The sequence below is a fragment of the Anabrus simplex genome, chromosome 3 (genome assembly GCF_040414725.1).
Source record: "Anabrus simplex isolate iqAnaSimp1 chromosome 3, ASM4041472v1, whole genome shotgun sequence".
Classification (NCBI taxonomy): Eukaryota; Metazoa; Arthropoda; class Insecta; order Orthoptera; family Tettigoniidae; genus Anabrus; species Anabrus simplex.
The window spans coordinates 316,114,062-316,138,508 of NC_090267.1; the positions used below are offsets into that span (position 1 = coordinate 316,114,062).

A 24,447-nucleotide genomic window follows, 5' to 3' on the forward strand; every position below is an offset into this window, starting at 1 on the left:
AGATGTAAAGACTAAATCATACTGTGATTGGTGTTGTAGCGGCATGTGCCTGAAACATATGAGAAATGTTACTAAGATTCAGTTGTATTGCAGACTAAGTTACTTCAGTTTGATAACCAAAACACCGGATGGAATTAAAAAATATTCATGTATTGACTTGTTTTATGTTGAAATGCCAAAATTGAGAAATTATTTCATTATTTTCATATGCTTTGCTCTTTTGTACTATAGATATATCTTGCGCATTTTATTATTTTCGTATGCTAGTCTCTTTTGTAAATGTACAGTATGTACATAATATATTTTATTTTTGGAAAAATGTACCTTTATGTAGTTAGTACATGTTGTCAGCACCCCATCCAACTACTAACATTGCAAATAAGTGTGCGACTCTGTGAGGATTAAAAGTTGGTGCATAGTTTAGTTTATTGCCTTAGTTGTATGGCAGGGCTCAGGCTAGTATTGTAATACAGGTTTTACTGTGTGATATGTGAGTATTGTTACTTAGAGAAGGAAATTGTGGGAGGTTGCTTGTTCTGAGACAGACTGTATGCTAACCACACCAAAACTGACACTCTATCAAGTTGGCCCCTCAGTGAGTGCTGATGCCCTCTTTCCTGATGAGGCTGGGACGCAGAAACAATCTCACTGGGGGCTAAGTGGAGCTGGATGCTGAGGAACTGGGACTGGTGAAGAGACAGACAATCTATTTGAGTAGGAGAGTGTATAAAATTGCATTGTCCTCAACCTTTAGTTGTTTTCATGTTTGTCTTTTGTCTTCTTCTGTTACTCCCTCTTCCCTCAACCTTTACATGCCCCTGTCTCTGTATATATGAATTTATTTCTTTTCATTACTTATATATGATCATTATGACTGAATTTAGATATCAACATTTATCAAATTTATTTCTCTATCTTAATTCTAAGTACAGGAAAGTAACTAACAATTTACAGAGACTAATAAAGACATTTCTTATGCAATTTCCCATGCTATTTTGTTGCCAGGTGGTTGGTGAGTTAGACCGTGAAGTCAAAGATAAGCATAAACTGATAATAAGAGCTACAGAGGACTGCATGAATCCACCAAAAAATGTGAGCAAGTTTGATATGACGGATGACACATTGTTGCAAGTAATAGTGCAGGTTCAGGACATCAATGACAATGCCCCAAGATTTGTGAAGAGAGTTTTCACTGGTGGTGTAACCACTGATGCAGATTTTGGCACAGAATTTATGCAAGTCAAGGTGAGAAATTGAGTAAGCTAAATGCCATTACAATAAAAAATGATATTAGCTTTGGAAATTAATGAAATTTGGAAGAAAATATTTACTTTTACCTGCAGAGTCTTTCATTTTTAATGTGCTAGATGATCAATATTTCAATATGTCTAAATACCTGTCTTGTATATATGAAACTTATAGCTGTTGAGGCAATTGCTTTTGAGGACACAGCAATAGGTTATCCTTTTAGGTTAATCCTTCACTTTAAATAACAATGGCTATGTTTCATTGCCTGAGACACAGAAGGTCAGAAGTTATATTTGATGGGAAAGAATGTGTAACCATTTTTAAGATGCATTTATATACATTTTTTTTTTTTTGGTGGTACCAGTAGTAAATTACTGATAAATTGAAAGGAGCCATAATGATTTTGAAATTCCAATTTATTTGACTAGTATTTTTATTGCTTGCCACAGTAATGGATGCTATCATTTTAAAGATCTGCAATAGTTTTAAAGTTCCTTCAGCAGCAAATGCCATAGCTTCTTCTAACTTGAGGCTGACTAGTAGGCAAGGCATTCCAAATATACATTACTGTTTGTATCTTTCAATGGAGTTAGTAAAAGAGAGAGATGTTCTAGAAGAGGAAGGCCTGCTGTCGCACATGACACTCATAACTGTTATTCAAAGGGTTCCTCAGAATTGCAAATGAACCCTTTATAGCCACCATGGCAACTATGTTCATAAATTTGTTATCTAATTTGAACAGTTTTCAAAACTGAGTAAATCTGTTTTATTATTGTGCCTCCTAGTTCAACCATAAGGCCTACTACTCCTACAGATATTAACTTATATTAGGCCAAATATTAACTAATATTACATTATGTGACATTTTCTGGAAAATCGACGATGACAATAATGATGACAATGACAGCAATAATGATGATGACAGTATAAATAATAATTTAAGAATATTTCTCATTGCCTAGTATTTTGACACAAATACAGTTCAACTGATATTTAAGTAATATATCACAATTACTGCACTTGAGGAAACTGTCTAGCAGTATTGTACATCTGTCTGAAAATTATTTAGATACTAGGCAGTTCCCAGTTTTATAATTGTAATTTTATATATAATTTTAACCTGCCACCACTCACTCATGCTATTAGAAAAATGTTATTTCCATCCTTACATAATGATAATAATTATGATGATGCTGACCAGGGGCTTACGCAGTAACTAATCTGTGGGAGTTGGGAGGTGTAAGTATAGGTCAGCACAACGAATCCTCTCGGCCATTATTCTCGGCTTTCTAGACCGTACTACTACTACTACTACTAGCTAGCTACGTAGCTACTAGCTAGCTACGTACTAGCTAGCTACTACTAGCTACTACTTACTAGCTAGCTAGTACTAGCTAGTACTAGCTACTACTAGTAGCTAGCTAGCTAGCTAGCTAGCTAGCTACGTAGCTACGACTACGTACGTAGTAGCTAGCTAGTAGCTAGCTACTACGTAGTACTACTACTGACTAGCTACTACTACTAGCTACTACGACAGCTACTAGCTAGCTACGTAGCTAGCTACAGTCTACTACTACGTACTCGGTGACTACTACTACGAACTGCCTAGCTAGCTACTAGTCAGCTACGTACTACTACTACTACTACAACAGACACCTACTACTACTACTACTACTACTACTACTACTACTACTACTACTACTACTACTACTACTACTACTACTACTACTACTACTACTACTACTACTACTACTACTACTACTACTACTACTACTACTACTACTACTACTACTACTACTACTACTACTACTACTACTACTACTACTACTACTACTACTACTACTACTACTACTACTACTACTACTACTACTACTACTACTACTACTACTACAAACTTGTTTTGCATGGGAGTGTGAGAAATCTTTCATGAGGCACTTGTGAGGGCTGCACTTCACAAGCGTTTGAGATTCCCACTCACTAAAACCCACACACCCTTTTCCCATGACGAATATCTCCGCCCTGGAACTGCTCTTGAATTACTGCAGGGCCATGTCGTGCTTGTAATTTCTCAGATTTCTTCTTCCTTTACTGCCGTTTTTGAGCATTGAAATCCCTACCTTTCTGATGTAGGATGCCTTCTAGATATACTGCTACCTGATCCCAAGATTCTTGGTTTTGTAGCATCACCTGCACAATAGTTTCTGGCGTCATTTCTCCTTGCTCAGTTTCTAAACATCATCTCTGTGTTGACCAATGATAACGTACAAAAAATGTGTGAAGTACATCGTCAACATCATTGAAATAAATACGCGCTGCAGTATAATAATAATATAAATAATGTCATTTTACATCCAAGTAATGGCTTTTACAGGTTTTGGAGATGCCAAGGTGCCGGAATTTTGTCCGGTAGGAGCTCTTTTATGTGCCAGTAAATGTACTGACATTGACTGGTGTATGTGAGCACCTTCAAATATCACCAGACTGTCATTCCCAGAAACCAAGACCACACCAGAAAAACAAGTAACCCACCCTTCCCTCCATTATTCCATAGGAATATGAAAACCTACTATTTTTCACAGGCACATCTAAAGTATCTCAGAGCATTATCTACCACGTTGACCACATCATCGCCTCCCTCCCAACCCTCAGAACCTAAGAAGAAATCATAGCATTCAGGCAATGTATAGGCAATGCTCTGTATGAAATTGTACCACTTCTCAACTGCGCAGAAGTGCAGTGATTATCGTCCTTAACGAAAACCAACACACTCCCAAATTCTCTCAAGCACAAAAAAAAAAAAAAAAAAAAAAAAAAACACACAACGGAAAAAAAAAAAAAAGAAAAGCAAATGTCCACTTCTCAGTAACTCATCATCCCCAAAATGACTCCAGATTCTCCAAAAGTATTCAAACTCAGGACCCTCCAATAAAATTCTCAAAAATCACTCCAACAAAAAACATCTCACCAAAATCACCCTCACTAATATCCAAATAACACAGAATCTAAATACTCACAAACAAAATAAGAAAAAACTCCAAATGAATCACAATCAACCCCTGCCAACACTTTTACAAATAACGCATCTATCCAAATGGAATGTGAGAGGACAACCACTTTTTTTTTTTTTTTATATTTATAATAATCGTATGGCCTCAGCTACCGTGTGCAGACATTTCAATCTGACGCCATCTGGCTGTCTGCTCGTCAATTTAGACGTTCCATTTTACTCTAGGCCCCCACTAGATGGCAGACCGAGTAAACCGAAACTCTCTTGGGCGTCTATGGCTGAGATTTAATTAATTTTGTCGGGTAAACACCAAATGTGTCACCAGAGATCTTTTACATGCCGACATCGTACGACATGGAGTGTCGAATGGACTTTTTTCCGCCCTTCAAAAATCCGACTCAAGCCTCCTGCACCACTACAAAAACCACTCAAACAGTCACCCCCTCCCTCCAAACACCCACTGAACTACTCCAACATCCACGCCAAACAAACACCCTAACTATCCAATGTTTCAACTGTCTAAAGCTGAACCACTCAGCTGTTTCTTGCTAATCTTCCACCAGATGCAACAGATGCGGTGGAAATCACCGTCATATGAAATTCACATTACCTCGGGACCAGGCAAAGTGTGCAAACTGTCATGGGATCCATGCTGCCTCTTTCCCTGGCTGCCCCTACATAGAGAAGGTGATAATAACCCAATATAAGCAGCAGTTCTCACAACCAATATACTACTCCCCTCCACCACTTAGCCCCAGCAATTACCATGCCACAAACACTCCTGAACCCACAACCACTTACCTATCACAAGCTCACTAAGAACAAAACCTACTGCAAGCAATCCTGCTAGTATTACTAACCAAGTTCTCCACTCCTACCACAAACCAAGTAACCACAAGCCAAATCCAGACTGCCCACCCACCAACCCAAGGTCAGTTTAGCTTGGTGGACTGAGCAGTTGAGCAACTGGCAGTCAAGAAAAGTCCCACCCACAAGCAAGCCAAAATTAACTCTCCCCTCCCCTAAATACTGCAAGCCCCCAGAAAACATCACCCCCATTCTCTGCACCAAGTGCCTCACCTTCTGAACCCAAGGACATGCCTCAGATTTATCGAACCCATTATCCATCCCGAACCTTGTCAATAACAGCATTAAATCCAGAATCAAACCAATCCCATCGAAAACCCCAAAAATACCAAGAACTACCAATGCTCCATGAGGCACAAGTTAAAGTGAGATTAGTGACTAAATAGGTCAGGAATCTCAATCACTGTACCCCAGTTGCCGCTCTCTTAGCGGCAGCCATTGCTCTGCGAATTTCATGCTCACTGAGCCAGAATCAAATCTCTCACATTGGGTTCAGAAGGCCAGTGCTCTAGCATCTGAGATAGTTTGGCGATAACTTTCTTTTCTTTTCTTGCCATTCCATTGGATCATACAAATTGTGATAACTACTGGTACCTTACTTGACACACTGGTCCGTCATAGTATTCATTATTCAAGTTATTTGATCCATTCTGTGGATGCTCTGATAGGAATGGGAAGTTTACAGCCATAGATCATACATATTTTTTCTATTTACCTTAACCACCTACATGGCCAACCTGTCAAAGACGAGTAAAATAGCTCAGTCTTGTATAAAGTCAAAAGGTGTGTTTTAATTGTTAATTCCACTTTATACTGTAATGCTGCACCTACTGCTATTTCTTGATGAGTGAAGTACTTTCGGATGTCTCCTAGCACAGGTCAGAACAAAATGTAGCTTCTACCAAAGTCTCAGTTTAATTTTGGCCGTGGCAGTATAAAAGCTGCCGAGCTATGGGTGGTGGTGCGGAATAATGATATTTGAAGCACAACTTTTGCATCTGGATGTTATGAAAGGTGCTACTCATAAGGTCAGTCATGCTGCAATAGTACTTTCTGGCCCAGTGAGGTAAACAATGGCAAACTACCTCCATCCTCATTTTACCACCATCGTTGGTTTTTATGGTTACGCTATAAGTCCATAACATTTGGTGGTGCTGTTTAGTGATCCAACTGGTCTCCAGACTGATAACGTAACAGACAGACTGTAATGCTGTGTATAAGGTAATGATTAGTCATACTATATTGTTTGAAAAAGAAATGTAATTCATGCCAAAGTGGCAGTTTAAAAAAAAAAAAAAGAGAAGGAAAGCATACCTCACCTTTATCACACTGTTTAAACCAATCATGCTATAAACAGCTATGAAATTATTATTTACAGTACATTTATGTTACAAGTAAATATTTTTCTTATTCTGGATTCTCTCAAATCATTAATTGTACTCTATTTGTTTTATTTTTAATTATGTATCAGTTCATAGAGCAAGTTCTTGCAATATTGGGTATTTCGCAGCAGGATCTCAAGTTATTGTAGAAGGCATCATTGCCAGCTCCATGGCCATCTTCCACCATCACATTTATATGAAGAAATAAGTTTGAAAAAAATAATTGACCTTGGCTTGTTGAATATATATCAAAATGTTCACAATAGATTGTCAATTTTGATTGAATTTTAGTATACTGTGTCTTGTGGCAACTATAGCAGTACATTATAAATAAAAGGTTTCTCTCTCATATATTTGTTCCTTTTAGGCTATAGATCTTGACATCGGAGAAAATGCAGAGATCAGTTATTACCAGATTGGACAAATACAAATGTCTCTCACTGAAGGCTTGGAAAACGTTCAGAATCAACCATTTCTGGTGGATGTAAAGACTGGCGGTGTTATCCTCAATTTTGACCCTCAGAAGGGAATGAAGGGATATTTTGATTTCACGGTAAAAAACTTCATTATTCACAAAATTCTTAATTTTTATCACTTTATTTCTTAACCAATGTTTATACAAATTGATAGCCATTATGTAGGTAACAAATTTAATTTATATAATTCATACAAATTATGTTATGGATATATCATTTTTATAACTGAAAATAGAATATAAGTTCTCTACCCTAGTCATGCCATGAGAAAAATTAATGTTCACAGGTATAAAATTGAAGATGGAAAACTAAGATGCAGAATAGAAATACACTCAAAGATGAACACAATGACAGGCTAGTTTGAGCAGGAGGAGCATCTGAAAGGAGAGATTAGAACAAACACAAAAGCACAAATGGACAAAGTCACTAACTTTATATAGGCTACATTGCTGTCCTGAATATTGGGTTCTTCCCACATACATGCCTGTTCTTACATATCTATTTTTTCACAGCTCACAATGAGCTTGCTTCTGTTTCTCATCTTCATCACGGAAGTAGGTATCCATGTTCTTTGAGAGAGTTGTTCTTATGAACTTTCCTTCCAGTATGTGAAGGAAGCATTAAAGGAACAGGCATTGTTAAAAGGAAGAAGACAATAAGGAAAATGCTAATACAGATAATAGAAGATCAGGATTAGAGAACAAACACAGAAGGAAATAGCTTTCACATCACACTATCTCAGAAAACATATGCATGACTATCATTAATTAGCATCTGTTTAATAATATTTGTAAAGATTTTATTTGATGACTTGTCTCTAACCAGTATTCTGAAAAAAAAAGGGTATGTATGTTAACTGAAGTAAGTACAGTGTTACTCTCTATATTCTTTGATCCATATTTTGTATTATTTTGTCAAATACTCCTATAGTCATGGTACTATTTAATATAGCTCTTCTGTAATATATTACTAAATTTTACCTCTACTTAAATTCTTTTAGAACAGACTTGCCTGACATCAGATATTCTTCCTTTTAAATTTGCTTCTAAACCCACAATTCCATGTTTCCATAGGGTTGGCAGAACACCTAGACTCAGTATAGGACTTGCCTGTCTTGTTGCCACACACTGATCTTACTGAAAATCTCAATTTAATTTGCCAGGATTCTAATCTAGGACACTCATTGAGAATAAAGTAGCTAGATCACTGCATCAGTGCATCCTCCTGTGCTAAATTTTAAATGTAGAAGAATGATGAAATAATGCTATGTGAGCTAATTACATTTTAAATTATTTTGTCATTTTAGGTGCTTGCAAATGATACAGATGGCTTCCAAGACAAGGCTCATGTATTTATTTATTTGTTGAGAGAAGATCAACGAGTACGGTTTGTACTACGCCAGCATCCACCTGAAGTGAGAGAAAGGATAGATATTCTCAGAGAGTAAGTGAGCTGATTGGTTGCTGACTAACCCATTGGCATTAGGGAACATAAAATAAGAGCAAATTTTAATGTAGACTGTATTAAAAGGTGTTCTCCAAGCTATACTTAACACATCTCTTGGGAAATTCTAGTGAGTTAACAATATCAGCCCGACACTGCACCTTTTTAAAAACGCAAGTGATGAACAAAATTGTTTATTTAATATGATATCAAATTCCTTAACTTCACACTCCACATTAGTAAAAATATGATTTGTAACAAGTAAAACTACTTTGATGGTATATAATAACTTTCCTCTTCTACAGCTTGAATAACATATTTTAATGTTGCACGGCTTGTGAAGCATTTTCCTAGATGTTGAGGTGAATTAGACATCTTAGCAGTGCATATTTGTTGAAAGTCAATGACATAAAGTGATTACGTAGATTCCATACAATGACATGCCAAAAGCCATTTAACACATTGTGGACGGAACCCAAGTCTACTTGTATTTGGCTGGCTGAACATTGCTGACGGGTCCCGAGTTAACTTGTGTTCACAAGAATTGTACATTTGGTAACATCTGTTGGAACGTCTGAGCCTAGCTAGTGGTCTTGGTTTGTAGAATCTCATTGTTGATGGTTTTGTTTATTCCATGCTACCTTTACTTTTTGTCCTCCTGCTTTATGCTTCAGTTTCTTAGTTTTTCAACCTAATGTTTAGGTCATTCAAAGAACCATGTGATGGGTAAGATGGCACTTCCTTGGGTGACCGCTTGTCAAGATTAGGACAAAGTATTTAATGAACTGTATGCGGATAATTATTTGGAATGCCCTAGTAATGTTGAAGAATGCCATTTTGATACTGAAAGCTTTTCTGATGAAAGTGTGAGTAGTGACGGTTAAGATATACACTCTTCAAAGTAACGTGAAATCTGCATAAGTAGCCGTATACCCTTCACCGAGGTCATTGCTACACACATATCACACCACAATACATTATCAGGACTCTTTCAAAAGGTTTCCAGTAAATGTTACCACATTCAGTAGAAGTTCAGTGAAGCCAGGCTCATTTGATTGTATGCATGTGCTTTCACATTTAGTTGTTCAGGAAATGGCTGGGCACAGGAGATGGGCAGTGTGAGGAGCATCCGATCAGCAATATGTTAAAATGGTGCCACTGCACCATGACATTTTGAAAATACCCAGACCTGTGTCTGGTGTGATCTGACATCTTGGAAATGAGTGTAAACACTGTCTGTGCTGGTCATGGTAAAACCAAACCAAAACCCCTTGGCACTACAGCCCTTGAAGGGCCTTGGCCTACCAAGCGACCGCTGCTCAGCCCGAAGGCCTGCAGATTATGGGGTGTCATGTGGTCAGCACGACAAATCCCCTCGGCCGTTATTCTTGGCTTTCGTGACCGGGGCCGCTATCTCACCGTCAGATAGCTCCTCAATTCTAATCACGTAGGCTCAGTGGACCTCGAATCAACCCTCAGGTCCAGGTAAAAATCTCTGACCTGGCTGGGAATCGAACCCGGGGCCTCCGGGTAAGAGGCAGGCATGCTACCCCTACACCACGGGGCCGGCTGGTCATGGTAAGGCAAAGTTAATTAGTCTTTCAAATGGGACATGATAGGGACGAGATGGATGAAACATTCCATTGTCGAAGTTGTGTGGACATTTAACATTCTTTAATTGACAGGGTCGTGTGTATCAGGGATAACTCATGGAAGGCATTACAACCAACAGTGAACAGCGCAGTGGCCGACAATGGATACTTAATGTTCATGAATGGAAGCATCTGGCTAGATTTTTCCATGGTAACAAACAAGCCAAACTAGCTCAAAATCATAACAACATTCAATGCAGGAGGTAAAAGGCCTTTGAAAGAGCACCATATGATCTCATTTGGGTGGCAATGAGACTACTCAGTACATCTGAAGCCTATGTCAGCTGTACCGAAAGACCACAAGTTCAGTACAGTATGCAGCAGAAATGTCTGATACCTTCCAAACCAATGTTGGTGTCCATGAAGGATCATCCTTATCCCCATTGCTCTTCATACTCTGCATGAACGCCATCACAAATGGCATCCAGACCAGGCATCCATCGACATTATTATATGCGGATTATGTCATGCTAGCTAGTGAGACATGTGAGGACCTTGAACAGCAAGTACAAGAGTAGAAGATGTGCCTTGAAGAGTTTGGAATGAATTTAAATCTGAAGAAGATGGAGTACCTGGAATGCAGTGACCAAACTGATGGCACAATCACTGTGGGTGGGGTTCAACTTAATAACGTGACCCAGTTCAAATACCTATGGTCATGCATCACTTCAGACTGCAGAATGATTCCTGATGTCAAGACAAGAGTCAGTGTCATATGGATGAAATGGTGCCAAGTTACTGGAGTCCTGTGTGATAAGAAAATTCCATTGCATCTAAAATCAAAAGTCTACCGCACAGTGATTAGACTGGTGGACCTTTATGGCCTACAACATGGAAGCATGAAAAGGCACTTCATGCAGTGGAAATGAAGATTCTCCGGTGGTTCAATGGCTTGACTCGACTAGAGCATATCAGGGGAACGATGCTGTGCGGAAGAAGTTTGAGGTTGCCCCATCACAGAGAAAATGCTTTATTTTCTTAATGGAAGAGAAAATCTGTGAATCACACGTGCGATAGTATGGACATGGACTATGTAGCAGTTAAACCTCAGTTGCCACTGTTGCAAAGACTGCCCTTCAATTGAATGTGAAGGGTCGTCAATCTTGAGGGCGACCTCAAACACATTGGCTGGATAAGGTGAGAGATGATACGTGGTTCACCACACTCAGCTTACGGGATGCTATAGATCAGCTGAAGTAGAGGAACCATTGCAAGAAGGCAGACCACACATAAATAAGAAAATGAAAAGATGATGAAGATTCAATGCGTATCCAGCAGGTCAGTGCAGTGTTCTTTAACATCAGTGGGAAATGGGAGCAAAAGACCTACCAGAGTGCCCATGTTAACACCACATCACCAGGCGCAGCATCTCAGTTGAGTCCACGATGTTGCTAATTGGACCTGGAGGACTGGTGACATGTACGGTAGCTTGGTCATTGAGTCACTGTTCCAGTTGTTTTGAGCTGATGGTAGGGTTTGGATATGGTGCAGGCCCTTTGAAGCCATGGACTCCAGTTGTCAACAAAGCACCATACAGGCTTCTGGTAGCTCTGTGATGGTGGTGGTGTGTTCACATAGCATGGGCTATATCTGGACCTGAACAGCTCATTGGCCATTGACTACAACGTTTAACTGCTTACTAACCAATTGCAGCCCTTAATGGACTTCACGTACCCCTACAACAATGAGATATTTCAGCAGGATAATGCACCATGTCATTGGGCTCAAGTTGCCCACAATTGGTTTGAGGAGCATTCTGGACAGTTTCGTTTATAAGAAGGGGAGTTAGGGATTGGAATAACTTACCAAGGGAGATGTTCAATAAATTTCCAATTTCTTTGCAATCATTTAAGAAAAGGCTAGGAAAATAACAGATAGGGAATCTGCCACCTGGGTGACTGCCCTAAATGCAGATCAGTAGTGATTGATAGTGATTGATTGGTTCAACAACTGCTGTAGCCACCTTGTTTGCTTGATATGAGACCTGTTGAACATCTGTGGGGCATGGTGCTAAGGTCCATTCACACCCAAGACCCTGCACCTACAAATAACAGGAAGATGCTAGTAGCTATCCAACAGCATGATTCAGAATCTCTCCACAGGAGTTTCTTCTACTTGTACAATCAATGCCATGTTCAGTTGCTGCACATGGCCAAGCCAGAGAAGGGCCTTCATGATACTAGACTCGTATCCCTTGACTTTTGGCATGTCAGTGTATTTGAAGGTTTTTATGTCAATTGTCCACAGGATCTGTAAATTTTGATGGGTTTCTATTTTATATAACCATCCAATATATTATGTAGGAGTCAAATTTTTAAATAACTCTTTGGATCCCACAGATTCCTTACATTTCCAACTGCTTGTAAATAACTGGTTCATCTACTATGGTTGTGTGTTTCAGGGTCCTGGGGAATGTTACTGGTGCAATAGTAAATGTGGATGAATATAAAATCCATGAGAACCAGGATGGTTCTGTGGACAAGACAAAGACTGATGTGTACCTGCATCTGGTAGATCGACGGGACAACTCTATTATGGAAGTGGAGGATGTGCTTCGGCTTGTGGACCAGAATATTGAGCTCCTTGATGAACTCTTCAAAAAATTCAATGTACTAGATACACAGCCAGCTGAACCTTTGATGCTCAAAGGAGATAGTGAAGGACTGATTATGTTATGGCTGGTTGGCACAACAGTATTCCTGGGGCTTCTGCTCATCTTGGTATTGTCTTTGTGTCTGTCGCAAAGAGCTCGATACCGTCGCCAGCTGAAAGCTGCCACTGTTGCTGCATTTGGTAAGATATTATGTTATTCAAAATTCTTTCAATATTTCATCCTTATTTAATTTTCTGCCGATCATGAATACACTATTTGGATCACATCACAGTAAGTTGCCCTTCACATTGACTCCAAGCAAATATTGCTATACTTAAGTCAGATAATTAGAAACATAACAGAATTTTGGGAATCCAGCAGAAGATACTGCCTTAAGACAACACTGCATTGCTCCTTAACTATATAATATTGTTGGAAATATTAAATTCTGCTTGGTGTTAAAGGACAGAAAAGAGGTTCAACAAGAGTGTAAATACATTCCTTCTTTTTTTTTTTTAGCTTCGCTACCTAAAACTGCACTGACAGATTTCCACCTCTGGTGATAACATGAGGATGTAATACTTTGTGTTGATACAGAGGTGCTTTTGCTGAAATGAAGAAAGTATGTTCAGGAAATTGTTTTAGAAAATATAGGAGTTTGAAAAACTGGATTTTCACTCCAATCCATTTTGACATCTGAAAATTTATGTAACTTGACGCAACAAAATGTGTGACGGAAGTGTAAACATAACAACTGCACATGCAGTGATGCAAGGTATGGATGGATGGTCAGATTCTGTTACCTAGCAACCATGCAGGCTATGTTTTATGGCTGGTGCCATCTGAAATTAGCAGCCGTTGATGGATGGCCATAACTGGGAGACATATTTATGATCATTTGATTTTCACAAAGGGAAAAGTGGTTTCTTTTTATGTCAGGCTTTTGACCTGTTTCTGTTATGAATATCTATCCTAAATTCAGATTTGCATAATTGAATTTTTTGTGAAAGTGGTAGTGGTGGTGATGATTATTGTTTTAAGAGGAAGTGCAACTATGCACCCGTCCTCTATATAACACTAATCAGAAAGAAAAAAAGGGATCCGACACTTCGAAAAATGAAGGTATCGGCCAAAGAAAGACAAGGGCCACGAAGGGCGTGAAAATGAAAGACTCCCTAGGCCTCCATACGTAATACCGTTGGGGTCGGAAAAGAACAAGAGTTGACCAAGGCAGGTCAGATAGGATAGATGAAAGTGAGGAGCCTGGCACAAGTAAGTGGAAGCAATGCCAGGACTCAGCTAAGGGCCGCGTGGCTGCCAACCCACGCTCCAAAGTTCAGAGCCCCTGGGGCCCTTTTTAGTCGCCTCTTACGACAGGCAGGGGATACCATGGGTGTTTTCTACTGCCTCCACCCACAGGGTTTTTTTTTTTGTGAAAGGCCACCATACTGCACTTATCACTTGTCTCATGTACAAGTTCATCTGTTTGCACTCTTATTGAAAATAGTCAATTTAAAAAAAATTGATATACCAGTAATTCATAGTTTCCATTCCATTTTCTAGTTGATCTTTTAGACCTAAATTTATTATAAATCCAGGAATAGTTCAACAGCAACTAGGATGATGTGTGATGCTTCACTTTGTTCTACCAGCTTGTTTAGTTTCAGGGATTGGAATTTCACTGTCACTATTGTCTGAATTTTATTCAGGAATCAGTTCATTACCAGAATCGTAATTGTACAATGTATCTGACATTTCTTCATGTTAGAAAACTTTTTGTTTTATAAGCTATGGTTATGAACTTACAACACCACACACAAAACAACTATCAAACACTGGAATATCCTTCACGTTCTGGATGCAGAGCTATTTGTTCTAAAAATAGGGGGCAAACCAGAGTTCACACCATATGATCATTTCTGTGAAGCATTATATTGAATCAACTTCCCTCTATTAGCAGTGACATTAACGAGTCACCAGTATCCATATGTGCACGTACAATCTTAAACATTTAATTTGACATCCATGGCTACCCGTGTGAGGAGAAGCTTAAGCGTCTTCTTCTTTTTGAAAGTTTTAAGATTTAGAGACCCTCTATCAGTTGTAAGATGTGGTGCAGCTGTTGTGAGGTTCCTAGACAGGCTGAGCATTGCTTCTGCCTATGCCAGGATCTTCCTTTCATCTTTCCTGTTTGCCTCTGTCAACTCTTATTGTGTTCTGACTCTGATGGTATTATATTTTTATTGCCAAGGGAGTTGTCTAATTTTACCAGCTTTCATGACTTTTAGTTTCTTAAGACAATTCTCTCATTTCACTATGAGTTTGAACTTTTCATTTTTCTTCTTAATTGTATAGGCTTACTACCATGATCACCACTACCACCAAACTTTACGGAACTTCCTTGTAAACTATATTTTCTGTTCCACTTTCTGGCTGGAGGATCGCCAAGCTGTGAAGGTGGTCACTCTCTTGTCACATCCAGAGATTGCCTTGGGTCTTACTTACAGCCATTGCAAAGCATATTTTGACAGGAAACTGGAATCTTTTAAACTGAAAGGTAAACTGATGTAATGGGAGGAATGCATGGTATAAGAAGCATATCTTCTTGACCAGAACAAGTAAATATGGTTACTTCTATAAGGTATTTGTGTAAGTACTTCATCTCCACCCAGGTAGCTTTGTACAGTTTAGGAGGAGATTAGCAACATAGCTGGGGTCATGCAGCAGGTATACCAGTAAAATGGAAGACAGCTACCACTACTGACTTGCCATGAAAGTAAAGAGAGGCCATGTTTACAGTGTTACTAGAAACATAACAGTGCCCCATTATGGTTTTAAACTGAGTGTTCTTTTTTGAAATTGAAAATTAACAACTAAATAAGTGTAACAAACTATTTTGATTATAAATCATGTAACCAGAAGGCAATGCAGTATTATTACCAAATCATTTGGAATGTAATCTAGAGAAGAGCTTGATTTATCATCATCATCATGAATTCTTTCCAGCAAACTGGATGGGATGTTTTACAACAATGTGCCTCCATTTGTTCTGGTCTTGGTATATTTGTCGTCCTTTACTTGGTCACGTGCACCATGCCCTCCCATTCTGTATGTTATGTGTCCACTCTCACTTTGCTCAGTGCAGATGACTTTTCGGAAAGGGGGAGAGGGGAGATTAGCATCAGAGAACACCATAGAACTAACTGGCAAACCTCAAAAATTATAAGAAAATACAAATACTTAGGCATTATGCTATAAACAATCTCACATAATTCAGTATACATGTCCAAGAAAATCTTGCTGTTTGCTATTTGCTTTACGTCACACCGACACAGATAGGTCTTATAGTGATGATGGGATAGGAAGGCCTAGGAAGCGGAAGGAAGCAGCCATGGCCTCAATTAAGGTACAGCCCCGGCATTTGCCTGGTGTGAAAATGGGAAACGAAGAAAGATCAGCAGCAGCAACAGCAATCAAAGCCATCTACAATATCAAGCATGTAACTCTCATCTCTACAGAACAGCTATGTCCCTGTTTCACACCACTATTGTGCCAATATTGTACACATTCAAAATACAGTAGTTGAAAGCCATTTGCAGTTGAGAAGATGACTTAAAATAATACTTACAGAATGAACAAAATTCCATCAGAAGAGAGAATATGATGTTAAATTAAAAGTTATCAAGAGATGAACAGAATATAACAAATACTGTAGTGGTACTAATTACTGATGTTGATTTTAAATCTTTGTTATTCTGAAATGTACATGTTCAAATCATTGTGAACTTACGAGTAAAGATTGCCGTTAAGTTATTACATTTGAATTTGAGACAGATAAATATGATCTTCAGTAGAATGTGCATATCTTAATTTTACTTTCACGGAATGATGGTTAGTAAGAGTATACTATTTCATGGAACAAATTTGGAAATTATGAATGGTTTATGAATGTCCTAATAATTGAGGAATATTTTAATATTAAAAACTTATTTACCATTTCTGTTCTCTACGTGGTTAATCAGTTAATATATTTTTCTCCAACAGGGTCTAATGCATCAGGACTTAATCATGTGACTGGACAGGTACCCAATACCAATATGCATAGTGTAGAGGGTTCCAACCCAATGTGGATGCAGGCTTATGAGAATGAATGGTACAAAGAAGATGAGTCAGCCAGGTAAGTTTTCAGTAGTTACAAGCATTATAAAAAATGTTGACTAATTTTGGTTGTTTTGTGTAAAGACTAGGATAGGGAAAGGTCATCACACACAAAATAATTTTTTGTTTCTGTTTGCTCTGTAAATGATCTGATGAGATACAGTGTGCAGTGTGTATTGTGTCTCATGGCATGGGCTATATTACTATATTAAGCCTGTTATGGTACAGTCATTTTACCGAGCTCGATAGCTGCAGCCGCTTAAGTGCGGCCAGTGTCCAGTATTCGGGAAATAGTAGGTTCAAACCCCACTGCCGGCAGCCCTGAAAATGGTTTTCCGTGGTTTCCCATTTTCACACTAGCAAATTATTATTATTATTATTATTATTATTATTATTATTATTATTATTATTATTATTATTATTATTATTGCAGTCCTTGTAAGGCAGACCCTCCAATGAGGGTGGGCAGCATCTGCCATGTGTGGGTAACTGCGTGTTATTGTGGTGGAGGATACTGTTATATGTAGTGTGTGAGTAGGCAGTATGATAAGCAGTGACTATTCCTAGCTTTGTGAGGAAAGCAATTGGAAACTACCTCTGTTCATTTTCCTAGTACACCTCTTTAGTATTGCTTGGGCTACCTGTGACAGTTGATGGTGGAACTTTTGAGGATCCAACCAGCCTTGGAGCTAAGGACTCAACTTACACATTCTTTAAATGATAATGGTAGTACAAAACATTTTAAATGAACAGTCTCATAAAGTATATTAGTTCTCTTGTTATTTACTACACGCTCATACACAATGTGATAAAAAATTAACAGACACCTGGCTGAACATGATGTACAAGTTCATGGCACCCTCCATCGGTAATGCTGGAATTCTTTTTTTTTTTTTGGCTAGTTGCTTTACGGATGTTAAAAGGTTTGGTTTTTTTCACCTATTCAATACATATAAGTTTTATAAATTAGGAATTTATTGTAGATTCCACTTGAGACATGTTTCGCCCTTCATTGAGGGCATCATCAGTCAAAATATCACCTCAAGGTAAAAAATCAGGTAACTGGTTAGTAGTAGACATGTACAAATTATTACATATTATTAACAACATATAAAAATTAAGTATGGGAAAAAATTTTTTTGCACAAAAGTGATGGTTGAACATGTAGGTTTAGATGAAAAGTCAGCACCAATGCCTAAAAATAACAAAGTAGAGTTCTGCAGTGGTGCTCTGGAGAAACAGTTGACGCAATCATATGAAAATAAAAAGTTTGAAAAATATTTACAATAAAACAATTAAGGGAGAAAAGGTGGAGTGTTTGGCATCAATGTTAGTAACCAAAAATTGATGTCAAAGGTTGGTAACTATACAGTATTTACATAGTTCAATTGAACAGTTGAGATAAAGTTTTTTAAAAAATATTTACATTTATCATTCAGCGTAAATGTTTGTAATAAAAACTAATGTTAATGATTGGTATCTATATAGTAATTACATTATCTAATTGAAAGTTGAGAATTTACAATTATATACATATTAACACAAGAGCAGCTGGTGCGCAAGGATAAAAAAATTTTTTTTTTTTTTTAGTACCAAGTGCGTCCTGATGTTTTAGAGGTTGGAAGAAAGAATTAGCATTGCCATTTCAGAAATATGTAGAGCAGATTATTTTAGTTAAAAATCACCGGGGGTAGGGGAAATTTTTATAGCCAAATGAGGTTTTATAGGCATCAAGCTGAAAGTTTTCCAGTTGAAGCGCCGAGATCGGGACGGAGACTGGTCAGTGTGGCTGGAGATTCATGGGTAATCCGTGCGTTTGAACGACAACAATGGTGACAGTTAAAGTGGGTAATTGCTAATTAGGAAAAATGTTGTGGGTTGAAACATCTGCTTATTCTTTTAGTTGACTTCTGTAGCATCGATTGTGATGTAGAGACATCGGTGTGAAATGCCGGTGAGACAAAATGATATTGTTCCGTGGAATAAAATAAGGCGGACTACGGGATGAAGTTGTTGGTCTTTACTGGTCTGGTGAGATAGAATAGAGTTGCTTGTGTTGTGGACTGCTGTGGAGAGATTAGAAAGTATACGGCAACTGCAGAGTCAGAGCGTTAAAGCTGAGGTGAGGCATCTTTTTATTCTGACTGCGAAGAGGAGCCGTAGTGGCCCGCCATATTTGTGCCGATGTGCACTGGGTTCCGGCGAGTTGTTGAAAGTTGTATTTTAAGAAGTGGAAGAACTAAAAGAATAAGCAGATGTTTCAACCCACAACATTTTTCCTAATTAGCAATTACCCACTTTAACTGTCACCATTGTTGTCGTTCAAACGCACGGATTACCCATGAATCTCCAGCCACACTGACCAGTCTCCGTCCCGATCTCGGCGCTTCAACTGGAAAACTTTCAGCTTGATGCCTATAAAACCTCATTTGGCTATAAAAATTTCCCCTACCCCCGGTGATTTTTAACTAAAATAATCTGCTCTACATATTTCTGAAATGTCAATGCTAATTCTTTCTTCCAACCTCTAAAACATCAGGACGCACTTGGTACTAAAAAAAAAAAAAAATTTTTTTATCCTTGCGCACCAGCTGCTCTTGTGTTAATATGTATATAATTGTAAATTCTCAACTTTCAATTAGATAATGTAATTACTATATAGATACCAATCATTAACATTAGTTTTTATTACAAACATTTACGCTGAATGATAAATGTAAATATTTTTTAAAAAACTTTATCTCAACTGTTCAATTGAACTATGTAAATACTGTATAGTTACCAACCTTTGACATCAATTTTTGGTTACTAACATTGATGCCAAACACTCCACCTTTTCTCCCTTAATTGTTTTATTGTAAATATTTTTCAAACTTTTTATTTTCATATGATTGCGTCAACTGTTTCTCCAGAGCACCACTGCAGAACTCTACTTTGTTATTTTTAGGCATTGGTGCTGACTTTTCATCTAAACCTACATGTTCAACCATCACTTTTGTGCAAAAAAATTTTTTCCCATACTTAATTTTTATATGTTGTTAATAATATGTAATAATTTGTACATGTCTACTACTAACCAGTTACCTGATTTTTTACCTTGAGGTGATATTTTGACTGATGATGCCCTCAATGAAGGGCGAAACATGTCTCAAGTGGAATCTACAATAAATTCCTAATTTATAAAACTTATATGTATTGAATAGGTGAAAAAAACAAACCTTTTAACATCCTACATTCAGTATCTTCAATACGGTAACAATGATTTTTATCATTAGTTGCTTTACGTCGCACCGACACAGATAGGTCTTATGGCGACGATGGGACAGGGAAGGGCTAGGAGTGGGAAGGAAGCGGCCGTGGCCTTAATTAAGGTACAGCCCTAGCATTTGCCTGGTGTGAAAATGGGGAACCACAGAAAACTATTTTCAGGGCTGCTGACAGTTGGATTCGAACCTACTATCTCCCAAATACTGGATACTGGCCGCACTTAAGCGACTGCAGCTATCGAGCTCGGTAATGCTGGAATTCAATATGGTGTTGGTCCACCCTTAGCCTTGATGACAGCTTCCACTCTAGCAGGCATATGTTCAATCAGGTGCTGGAAGGTTGCTTGGTGAATGGCAGCCCATTCTTCACGGAGTGCTGCACTGAGGAGAGGTAGCGATGTTGGTCGGTGAGGCCTGGCACGAAGTCGGCATTCCAAAACATCCCAAAGGTGTTCTATAGGATTCAGGTCAGGACTCTGTGCAGGAGAGTCCATGACAGGGATGTTATTGTCGTGTAACCACTCCGCCACAGGCTGTGCATTATGAACAGGTGTTCATAATCCCCGAAGTGCTCTTCAACAATGGGAAGCAAGAAGGTGCTTAAAACATCATTGTAGGCCTGTGCTGTGATAGTGCCATGCAAAACAACAACGGGTGCAAGCCCCCTTCATGAAAAGCACGACCACACCATAACACCTCCGCCTCCGAATTTTACTGTTGGCATTATACACGCTGGCAGATGACGTTCACCGGGCATTCGCCATACCCACACCCTGTCACCAGATCGCCACATTGTTCACCGTGATTTGTCACTCCATACAACGTTTTTCCTCTGTTCAATCGTCCAATGTTTACGCTCATTACACGAAGCGAAGCGTCGTTTGGCATTGACCTGCATGATGTGTGGCTTATGGGCAGCCACTTAACCATGAAATCCAAGTTTTCTCACCTCCCGCCGAACTGTCATAGTACCTGGAGTGGATCCTGATGCAGTTTGGAATTCCTGTGTGATGGTCTGGATAGATGCCTGCCTGTTGCACTTGATGACCCTTTTCAACTGTCGGCGGTCTCTGTCATTCAACAGATGAGGTCGGCCTGTACGCGTTCATGCTGTACATGTCCCTTCACATTTCCACTTCACTACCACATCAGAAACAGTGGACCTAGGGATGTTTAGGAGTGTGTAAATTTTGCGCACAGACTTCTGACACAAGTGACACCCAATCACCTGACCATGTTCGAAGTCCATGAGTTCCGTGCACCCCATTCTGCTCTCTCACAATGTCTAATGACTACTGAGGTCGCTGATATGGAATACCTGGCAGTAGGTGGCAGCACAATGCACCTAAGATGAAAAACGTGTGTTCTTGGGGGTGTCCGGATACTTTTGACCACATAGTGTATATACACCATTATTTAGCTTTATTTAGTCAGGGGTGGAACTTGTACAATGGCTTAGCCAATGGCTTTTCTCTCAGTTAATTCTGGAGTGTAATTTTCACCTGAAAATTCCTGTGGCATCAGCTGAGGTATTTAGCATTAAACATCAGGCCAAAAGCCAAAATGAGCCAGGGTGGCACCAGTGACCCCAGAAATAACCGGGATAGAATGTAGAAAGTTTATTTTCATATTGGTTTTGCATTGCGCTGATTCAGACAGGTCTTATGATTGGACAGAACAGAGCTAGGACTGGGAGAACCTTGATAGCCCTGATCATCAAGCTCGGTTTCCTAATTACCCACATGTGTTTTGCACCCTGATTTTTTAACTCAAATTTTTGGGAAAAAGGTGCAAGATATATTTGAGTAAATATGGAATGAGTTTGATTTTTAATTATTTAATTTTTTGCTAGTAGTTTAAAGTAGGGTACTGACACATCGAAGGTTTTCAGTGCAGAGATTCCAGGTTTGGGAAGGTAACGGCCATGGCATTAAACAAAGTACATCCCCAGCATTTGCCTGGCATGAAAATGGGAAACCACAGAAAACCATCTTCAAAGCTGCTGACAATGGGATTTGAACCTACCATTTCCCGAATTCAAGCTCACAACTATGCGACCTTAACCACATGGTCAACTCACTTGGTATTTAGTATTTTAACATAGGCTGGATGAATATGCAATACAATACACATCATGATTAAGTATAAACTTTCCTTGAGATAATTACATACTTTAAAAATGTAAACATAGATATGTATTATTTGTGTCTTTTCAAAAAGTGCGTATATTCCTATGCCTGATGTACCGCTGTTCGTTTTCCATTGAAATTTGATATTGCTTATTAATAGAAGAGAATTAATTCTTTATGTTCACTAATTTTCTGTATTGTCTTTCACTTTTTAGTAGCCGCACATCTGAACGAGATTCTCTGGATGAAAATGCTGTTGTAAGTGAAAGTACTGGGCCTAGCTCAGAAAATGATAAACCTTATTGTATTTATAGTGATTCATGCAATAGTCGCTCTAACATGCTGCCAGAGGGTACTGGTGTTAAAGAGCAGAATGACTTGAATAGAACTGGTACATACCATCAAAATTTATATCAACATCTTGATAAAATTAGCAATCCCCTCATTGCAAGAAAGTTAGAGACCACAGAACTGTGATACATTACCCCTGTTGTATTTTCATGTGTGTGTTTTGGTCAGAAGAACAATATTCTTAATATATGTTAGTGATGTTCAGAAATTTCTGTACATATTTTACCATTACAGTTTACTAATAGACCTTAGGAAAGACAGAAAGTAGATTTCCCAATTTCATTACTATGAAAGTAACAAGGGAACTGTTTTGGTGTGACCAGACAGATTTCAATGAAATAAGGGTAATTGATCAATTCTTTCATGTCAGGGCTTAAAAGTACAAGTCATGTTATGTTGGGTCCTCGCAGTAAAATTTATCGATTTAATTTTCAACAGTTAACAGAAAAAGAAACATATTATTGAAAAAAAGAAATAGTTAAATCAGTTATCTAAAATATGATAATGTGTTATTCATTTCAAAACCTCTTCAATTATGCTCTGTTTTTAAAACTTCAAACTTGTATCCCTTAAATCTAGCTGTTTTTGACTTATACTCTTACGCAATGGCACAAAATAATTATTATAGCCCAGATTTAATGGAGATAATCACTTTGCCATTTAATGAATGAACTTAACAAACCCCATGAGTAGTAGGGGAAGGGGGTTTCAGACATGAATTTCATGTTCGCCACTGCTTGTTTACTGAATCAGCATTTTTCCACAGTACTACAAGAAAGCTGGAGACCACAGAACTGTGATACATTACCCCTGTTCTATTTTCATGTGTGTGTTTTGGTCAGAAGAACAATATTCTTAATATGTACATGTCAGTGATGTCTGTACATATTTTACCATTACAATACATCAGCTGTCCGTCTTTGACATCATCACGGTCATGGACCTGTGATGTCATCAAGGATGGAGGTTGTCATGACGCCATAACCTAGTCCACCCTAACTACTCTAACCTAACAGTTCTAATCTCACCTCACCTCACAAGCTTCATAGAGGAGCCCATCAATCAGATCAGTTACTGGAGGAGAGGGAAGCCAACTACTCCCCCACTGGACCAGATACCCTTCACCTGTCCACCAAAAAAATTGCCAACGAGTCGCCCAGTGAGCATTCACCAGTTTTCCCTCAGCCATCCCCTGTTACCCTTAGGCTCAAAGCCCGAGAGCGGAAACCTATTGGAGACCAGCAGTCAGCTGTCCATCTGATGACAAACTGCAAGATGTGGGGCACCACTTAATCGGTTATGGTGCAGTGCATGGTAGAGAGTGGGGAAGGTGGAGAAGATGGAGGAGGATATAGAGAGAGATCCACTGTGGGTCAGTGGTGGGGAGATATAGAGCATGCTACCAGCGACCAGAGTTCATTAGATGGCTGTTAGGGGGCATCATGTGTCTTAAGATGGTGGTATGGTCACATGTTTTTGAATGAGAGTGAATACTTTGAATGTTGACATCTATGAAAACCATGTGTACATGTAAGAGAGTTCTTTAGATAGCCGATAGAGCATAGATCGAGCATAGGATGGTGGTCTGAACATGTATTTTGAATGGAAGTGCATGTTTTGAATGTTGATAACTGTCAAAATCACATGTAAATGTGTGCTAGAGAGTTCTTTAGATAACAAACAGAGCGTGTGTCGAGCATAAGATGGCAGATTTCGACAACCGCATGCACATGCATGATGGTAGTTTGACTATGCATTTTGAATTTGACAGACAGACATTTAAAAAGTCTGGGCCTGTGGTAGAGAGAGACTTTTTGACTGCATGTTTTGACAGGTTTAGACTTGTCAGTATATGAACTCTCGCAAGTGACTCTC

The 24,447-nt window shown here is 38.7% G+C and overlaps 1 protein-coding gene across 1 annotated transcript in view; it reads left to right on the top strand.

Moving 5' to 3' along the window:
• Window positions 1-22,789, top strand: part of Cad88C (cadherin-88C) — a 211,082-nt gene extending 188,293 nt beyond the window's left edge. The window contains exons 25-30 of the mRNA XM_067144414.2: window positions 1,006-1,245; window positions 6,872-7,057; window positions 8,287-8,423; window positions 12,477-12,868; window positions 16,713-16,845; window positions 22,437-22,789. Of these exons, the coding sequence (XP_067000515.2) occupies window positions 1,006-1,245; window positions 6,872-7,057; window positions 8,287-8,423; window positions 12,477-12,868; window positions 16,713-16,845; window positions 22,437-22,698 (1,350 nt within the window). The 3' untranslated portion in view covers window positions 22,699-22,789. The remainder of the gene's footprint in view (window positions 1-1,005; window positions 1,246-6,871; window positions 7,058-8,286; window positions 8,424-12,476; window positions 12,869-16,712; window positions 16,846-22,436) is intronic.
• Window positions 22,790-24,447: the final 1,658 nt, after the last annotated feature.